The 7,882-nt window shown below is 45.6% G+C and overlaps 2 protein-coding genes across 2 annotated transcripts; both read left to right on the forward strand.

The window, feature by feature from the left end:
* Window positions 1-346: 346 nt before the first annotated feature.
* Window positions 347-2,523, forward strand: LOC125545928 (50S ribosomal protein L27, chloroplastic-like). Its single transcript, XM_048709983.1, has 3 exons — window positions 347-691; window positions 2,047-2,148; window positions 2,230-2,523. Exons 1-3 carry the CDS (start codon window positions 413-415, stop codon window positions 2,404-2,406), a joined length of 558 nt encoding a protein of 185 aa, XP_048565940.1. The 5' UTR covers window positions 347-412; the 3' UTR covers window positions 2,407-2,523.
* Window positions 2,524-6,544: 4,021 nt separating this feature from the next.
* On the forward strand, window positions 6,545-7,536 carry LOC125545929. Its single transcript, XM_048709984.1, has one exon. It carries the CDS (start codon window positions 6,639-6,641, stop codon window positions 7,209-7,211), a length of 573 nt encoding a protein of 190 aa, XP_048565941.1. The 5' UTR covers window positions 6,545-6,638; the 3' UTR covers window positions 7,212-7,536.
* The last annotated feature ends 346 nt before the right edge of the window (window positions 7,537-7,882 follow it).

Genomic DNA, 7,882 nt, shown 5'->3' on the forward strand with positions numbered 1-7,882 from the left:
AGCGCCTCCATTCATGCAGGGATCGAGAGGCGGCGCGGGGCTACACGGCGAGGCGGTGCTCGGGCCGGACTCCGCCATGGAGGTGGACACCGGCTCGGGGTCGGGGATGACATGCCGGTCCGGGCGTCAGCGGGAGAGGGGGTATGGTTCAATGACGGGTGGGATCAAGGGCTGGCGTCATTGCTGACGTGCGCGCTTGGGGACGGACTCGGTCTTGCTGGCCAGGGCCTGCTGGGTTGCAGCTGCGCGCGCAGCGCTCTTCACACCAGGCTCAAACTTAGCGAGCAGCCCAGTACATTCAGCCCACTGACGGCCCACGACCCCACCCTTATCACCTCATCTTCTTTCCCCTGCGCAGAGTGTCTGCTGCCGTTGCTGGCTTGCTGCTGCTGCGTTTCTCCGAGCGACAGAAATGGCGTTCACGCTGGTGGGAGCCTTCAAGGGCCTGTCCCTCGCGTCCTCCTCCTCCTTCCTCCGCGGCGACCGCGCCGCGCTCCCCGGCGGCACCACCGGGGGCGTGGGCGTGGCGACGCTGCCGGCGCGCGGGCTGACCATCCAGATGGCGCACAAGAAGGGGGCCGGAAGCACCAAGAACGGCAGGGACTCCAAGGGCCAGCGCCTCGGGGTCAAGATTTACGGCGACCAGCTCGCCAAGCCCGGCGCCATCATCATCCGCCAGCGCGGCACCAAGGTCTCCCTCTCTGCTCCTGTCTGTCTGTACGCCCCGTCCATTCTCCCTCCCGCTTGCTCTCGGCTCCTGTCAGTGAGTAAGGCGCTTCTGACTGGTGCACAATGGGGAATTCCGGTGAAATGCTAGTGTACATAACTAAAAACTAAATACTGTGCGGTACTAGTACTTCGGGATACGAAATTGATTTTCAGTGCTAGGGGATTTGTGGAGATTGGATTGTGGTGAGGCAAGACTGTGTATACTACAGGTCAGGGAATGACAGGGCTTAGATTAGGTGTGCTTGTCATCGTCGTTGCGGCGCTCAGCGGTTCCTGCTGGCTCTGGCATTGTCCACATTTTCAGTTTTTTCTGTCAGACAAAAGTACGAACCTACTTGTTCAGAGTATAATGTTTGGTCCCTGTTTTAGCTGTATACTACTGCAAGCATCATCCATTCATTTCAAAAGGAACTCACACCTGTGATCTGTAGTCACTAGTCAGCTAATCATTTTGCAGGTAGCAGCTTAGAAGCTGCTATATTCATGTTATCTTGGTTGAATGCTTACTTCATACTCCCTCCGTTCCAAAATAGATGACTCAACTTTGTTAAGTTAGTACAAAGTTGAGCCATCTATTTTGGAACAGAGGGAGTACTTGTGAATGGCATGAGTGCATGACTATGTGGTGGTAAATTGGCAATGACCATGTTGTGAGTGGCATGACTATTCATTCGTTTAGATAAAACCATGGCGATGACCATGTTGTAAAGAGACTTTAATTGCTACTCCCTCCGCTCAAGCTGGGACACTTTCTTCCGATCGGAGGGAGTATGTCACTCTTTACATGGCCACATGTAGTACAAGCTTGCAAGTATGGTGGCCTCTAGTTATGCTCTTTCAGAAGCCGTGGGTACCGATATCCACCAAGTCTAAATTCTGAAAGGGCAGACAATAGTACTTTCGGAGCGCATAGTACTCCTGTAATAAATTGGCTTTATGCATCATCGATGCAGAGCCGGGGCAATAAAGCTTCCACTTTCTAGAAAAAGGAATTACTACACTCTTCAGAAGCAATGGGCACTGATATCTACCAAGTCTAAATTCTGCAAGGGCAGAAAAAAAGGGAGTACTTTCTGTGTACATAGTAATTTTATCTGTTCCGAGTGATCATTCAGTGTGCAAATGCAATTTCCTTCCCAACTTTTGTGCTATTTACCTGAACCGTGAGTTTAACATGACTTTCGGTCTTTTGAGACCATGCACTATTCATAAAGTAGGTTCACATTGGTGTACGAAAAGTGCACATTTTATAAGCCGCAACCAAACGTGTCTCCATGTTTTGCGTTTTCTTATTTGCATGTATGCTGAACTTTTCAGGTTTATCCTGGAAATAATGTTGGAATGGGCAAGGATCACACCCTCTTTTCCTTGATTGATGGACTTGTCAAGTTTGAGAAATATGGACCGGACAGGAAAAAGGTCAGAGTCACTAGTTACTGGATCTAGTTGGGTTTCAGCGGAATACCAGATATATGAATATGCTGTTATTTTCTTTTACAGGTAAGCGTCTACCCATATGAGAAACAGCCTGAGAACCCAAACAGTTACAGAGCAAGGAAGAGAGAGAACTTCCGCTTGCAGCGCGAACGCTTGAAGGCCAGAGCAGAGGGAACTTATGAACCAGAATTGGTATTGGCAGCTGCAGATGCAAGTGTTGAGGTCAATGCAGACTGCTGATAGGTTTACTGTAATGTATTTCTCTTTTTACAAAATCCATGCTTGACAAATCTTTCTCAAATGTAAATCATCAACTGCAAGATGAATGCAAGTTCAGCACTCCAGCTTCATTTTAAATTTTAGCTGTGTCCTGTCTATATTGTGTTTTCGGGATATTACACTTCCGGGAACAGTTAGGCCAACTTCCCACAAACTCCACGTAATATTGTGATGGTGCCAATGAATCCAAACAATCATTACTGGGGTGTGTTATCTGGTTAAGGTCGTATTAGGAGTGACTTTCCAGAGGCTCCCTTTGCAGAAAAGTTTCTTTTGGTGTGTAGGGATCTAAACGGTTTTAGTCTAGTTGGTGCATGCAAGACAACCAGATTCCCTGCATTTATGTCTATTATGGCTACCTTGAGAAACATAAATTTCTGATAAAGTAAATTGATTTGTCAATATTTAGAGATGGTAACATTACATTTGGTGAAAACAAAAAGGCAAAAATAGTAGTAGCAGACACTAGTTCTGCTAAGTATTAGAGAGAAAACAAGGAAGTTTAGGTTTTGTTTTATGGAACCTTATGGATTAGGTGCTAATTATCTATCCAACAAAGAAATATAGTAAGGGTGCATTTCTTTAGTATTTTGGCCTCTCTTTTGTGTCTCATAGGGCAGCAAATACGCCACACACCTAATTATTAGAGATAAAACAAGGAAGTTTAGGTTTTGTTTTATGGAACCTTATGGATTAGGTGCTGATTATCTGCCCAACAAGAAATATAGAAAGGGGCATTTCTATAGTGTTTTGGCCCCTCTTTTGTGTCTCATGGTTTAGTCTATCAGCCATGCTCAAGCAAAGCATGGAGGGGCATGATAGAGCTCAGGTGGGCTTTTTGTCAAATAAAATTGGCCTACCAAAGGGTAGATGGGACCCTTTTGTTGCCTTCTCGACTCTAAGGCCACAAGTCTTCATCAAAGAAACAACACAAAGAAAAGGAAAGGGCAATGGAATCAAGAAGCATGATCCTTGTTTACTCTCTCTTCTCTGTGCCATCCTATAACCCAGGAGCTAGCAGCAATGGTGAACGATGGTGCCAAGACAAGCATTATTGAGAGCCCACCATGTTTTTCGACAAGCTTTGTGCAAGTTGGATGATGGAGAGGGACACAAAGTATGTCAATTACTGGATCTTTTTGCTCTTTCAGTGTCCCCATATGCTTCTCGCGTGTGGAATCTTGAAAAGGAATCAGTATTGGCATTGCATGGTACCAATAAGTCTAAAATCATGTGTCGTGGTCTCTTTTGACACCCAAAGATTACCATGCTGACAGGGCCTATTAACACAGTATTGGGAGCCATCTGACACATTTTAAGTCACAGTTTGTTTTCCCAGTTACATATGCCGATGATAATGATGCAACTTGCAGAATAAAATACTGCTTCATTACCCTCACCCTTGGCATCAAAGTTCATTAAAGTAATGCAACAATATGATCTGTTGCCATACATTGGGTCAATAACCTTAGGAAACCAATAACTTTAGATGAGTTAAGCATGTGCAGTGTCTGAAATGGCTGTACTGCAGATTCACCGAGCCCTTGGTGCCATCTCTTTATCTCTTGTCACATTTCTAGGACCTTTCAAATGTTCTTTTCATGATGGTTGATTTCTAGAATGCATATCCATCAGTGATTTTGCGTGATCTACTTTGTTGAGTAGATTATTACTGAGATCTAAGCGTATTATCCATATATTTTTTCTCATAAATATCAGAATTGACCTGGCAAGCATGAGTTTTTCTACTATGATTCTGTAAACCAAATTCATGAAAATGGTTGTCTGTTCACGGTGTAGAAGACAGTGTTGACCTGCTCGATGCAACTTTATTGAATTAATTTCAGTCATTTCTTGCTGACAGTAATACATAGTGGGCATAAAAACTAAAACCCATACATATTTTTTGCAAGAATCCCATTTGCATAATTCCATTTGTTTGCTGTATAGAGCTGCTTAACACTGGATTTTAGTGTAAAACTACAAATAAGGAATGAGATGAAGAATTCCTTGATGTGCCCCTGTCTATTTTCTTGTAACTACCTTAGTCCCCCTAGATAATGTATATAACAAAGTGTAGATACGGGCTTGCAGCCTTGCACCAATAGCTAAAGCACTTGAAGAATCATCTGTTAGGTGCAGATCCTGCGTCTGAAGCTCGTGAGATCTCAAGGATCTTCTAATTGGGGGATGGAACTTCTCTGCATTGTTGAAAGAGCCTTGTTCATCTAAAGAGAGCGGGCAAAGCTAATAACCAAGAAAGCACTTCCAACCTTCACCCCATGAATGGACTTCAAGAGAGAACTTTGTGTTTCAGGGTAGGAGGGCACCAATGGAATCATCCAGCCATCACCCATGCAGCCATGCTTACCTCAAGTTCTTCCTTTTCACACAGACTCCACACTCCACACCACATAATAGTAAAGCTAATATGGATCCACCAACTGCTAATAATAATCTTTTGTCAAGCATTGGGCTCCTTTCATCTGCTCAATTATGAGAGTAAAGCGCATTTTGCTGGTGTGGAGACCATAATTCCAGAACCATTCCTGTCTTGCAATGCATGGCATATTGCCATGACAGGCAAATTGCAGGGACAAACAAACACCTTTGTGGTGCCTACTTGGTGGCTTGCCCAATGCCCAAGAGTCAAGACTGATCAGTCACACTGGCACACTTGCACTCAATTAACAGGCACCTCACCAGTCTTGTTAAAGAGAGAAGCTGGGTCCTTGGGGGAAGGAGATAATGGGCACTACTGCACTGCACTAGTGTTTGTTGGACTGGACTGAAGTGAGCCTAACCCCATCTTTCCTTAGCCATCAAGTCTTCGGTTATTTGACGCAAGCGGTAGTTGCAACTTGCAGACTGTTTTGGTATAAGACGACAAGTTTGTGTTGGATGTTCCGTGTTCGAACGATGCGACGGTCATAGATAGAAGACATCCTTTCTATGAAATTAGGAGAGTATACAGTTCTTAATCCTCACCTCCTCAGTTTACCTTTGATTTGATATAGAAACACAAGATCTCAGGATCTAACTTGAACCCCCGTGTTGCATTAGTTTACTAGAGGAAAACATGGAACATGGTTACTGAAAGGCTACTATATGATTCAGATGGTCCTAGTGCAAACATATTCGGGTAGAAACTTTTTAGCGTCGTAGACTGTTGTGTATTAATCTTGGCTTCTTGCTTAACCGGTCTTTTGTTTCTTTAGGCCACCAGTTAATTGAAAGCCATTGCCCTTTTATCACATGATGATCCCTTTCGGTCAGAGTTTACTACGCAACTTGGTACTATTTATGCGACTCGGTACGATCGTCTGCTTTCATAGCAAATTCACTAAAGTTGCTAATTACCAACTTGTTGGGTTTGAGTTCCAGACTGGAAGTACAGTTGAGCACTTGGTCATGGCAACATGACCTCCTGACACAAGGACCTCTTCTAGAGAATCCAAACCAACAACTTCATGTGCACTTGCACCAACTGTACGTCTGTACCACCAGGGTCTAGTTTCTAGAATGCATACCACATGAGCAGAAAGTTTCAGCAACCCTTGCCACTACTGGTTCTGAAGGTGAATCATCCATCCTCTACCATGAGTTCATAACTGCCAGAGAGGTCATACTTGCCAACTATTGGTACATGACATAGCTGTGGCCTGTGAAGCTTATCCATGTCCATTTAAGTGATTAATTCTACATGTTTTGTGACAGCTTGTTACTGTAGATCATCTGCAGTGAGCAAGAGCTTGAATACATGGAGTTTTGGAGGCATCCAAAGTTGTATAAATCCAGGTCACCAAAAGTCCAGGGATCAGGATCATGAGAGAGCAAAGGGGGCCAAAAGCAGAGCAAGGGAGGGAAAGGAAAAGAGAGGGGCAAGAGAAGGCAGACAGCCACCATATATCTTTTTTGACAGAGAAATGCCCCCACCCACAACACACCAATTTCATTCATTTGTTTATGAAATCCCAAAGTGCAAAAGCATCATGCATCTCTACCACCAGTAGGATAGAGATCTATGTCCCTGCATGGTTGGTTGGCCCCTCTCTTCTGCCTTTCCATGGCCAGCCCCCCTCTCAAGCCACATATAAAACCCTTCACCACCCTGCCTCCCCCTCAGGCCTCCACACCAGCTTCTTCAGCTGCATACATTTTCCATTGCAGGAGCTTGACTGCTGTCCAAAGAAATGGACCCCATCAGCATAGAGAAGATCAGGGCCATGAGGAAGTACAGGAGGAACAGGAAGCAGCAGCGGCTGCTCCCTGCCCTGGCACCTTACCTGGTGGCCACCTGTGGCGTCCTCTGCCTGCTGCTCACCAGCCCTGCCTGGTTCCCCAGGCTGTGCTCTCTCCTCGTCTCCTTCATCCTCACCACCCTCCCGGACCTGGCCACCGCCTTCCTGCTCAGCCCCAAGTGCCTCTTCGTCGTCGGCAACCTCATCGTCGCCTTCCTCATCGCCCAGTCTAGGCTATCTCCGAAGAGCCAGCTCGCTTCCGATGTGGATGTCGACGACGTCCACGAGGAGTACGTGAAGAGGAGCGTCGCACCGATGACCGCTAAGGCGACAGCTACCACGGTGGTGTTCACCGATCATGGCACCTCGGTTGAAGGAGTTTGGGAGGGAGAGAAGGAGAAGGAGGAGGAGGAGGGGGAGGAGCAGGGAGAGGAGGAGCTGGAGAAGAGAGTGGATGACTTCATTGCTAGGGTGAAGAGGCAGAGGAAGCTCGAAGGCAAGAGTTTCTTTGACACCGATCGATAGGTGACCATGCATGATCTGATTTGCCCTGGAGCTGGAAGATGCAACGTGCAAGAGAAGATTACGTCCAAATTAAGGATATGTAATGCTTTGTGCTACCATCCTTGCTTTTTATGTCTTGTTATTAATTAGGGTCAGTGGAAGAAGAAGAGGAGGAGGAAGAAGAACCGGTTCCAGTGTCTTCTCTTCTCACGATGTAGCTGGTTAATTCTGAGGCGTAGCAAATGCCCAGGGATTAGGCGGAGAGGAGGAGAGACAAGGAATGTGTGTGTGATCTTTGAAAAAGTTGAGAGAAAAAGAAGTGATGATGCCTATTGTCTTTCAGTTATCTTGCTTTGTGTCTAGCTGGTGGCATGATGCCATGATAATTTGTAGTGCTTAGAGAATCTGATGGTCACAAAGCTGCCGGGATGACACAGGACGCACGCAAAAGCTCAGTGGCATGTATGAAGTGATCAAGTGTAAACTAGAGGTTGACACATGCATGAATGTACTTTCAGATCAGCTGCTAAATGACCGGTCGCCCTTTCACAGTAAATAATCCGGAAAATTAGTGATGGAAATAATGGTTCTATTGTACTACCAGCAAGAATTAAAAGTAGAGTCATGGTTTCATACTTCCATTGATAATATTAGTAGTCACATTATCCTGCCAGCAAGAAGTAAAGGAGGAG

The sequence above is a fragment of the Triticum urartu genome, chromosome 3, assembly GCF_003073215.2.
Source record: "Triticum urartu cultivar G1812 chromosome 3, Tu2.1, whole genome shotgun sequence".
NCBI classification, from domain to species: domain Eukaryota; kingdom Viridiplantae; phylum Streptophyta; class Magnoliopsida; order Poales; family Poaceae; genus Triticum; species Triticum urartu.

Coding starts and splice junctions, on each gene's coding strand:
- LOC125545929 (XM_048709984.1), top strand. CDS start 6,639: ATGGACCCCATCAGCATAGAGAAGATCAGGGCCATGAGGAAGTACAGG.
- LOC125545928 (XM_048709983.1), top strand. CDS start 413: ATGGCGTTCACGCTGGTGGGAGCCTTCAAGGGCCTGTCCCTCGCGTCC. Junction 692..2,046: donor TCCGCCAGCGCGGCACCAAG/GTCTCCCTCTCT, acceptor TGAACTTTTCAG/GTTTATCCTGGAAATAATGT. Junction 2,149..2,229: donor ATGGACCGGACAGGAAAAAG/GTCAGAGTCACT, acceptor TTTCTTTTACAG/GTAAGCGTCTACCCATATGA.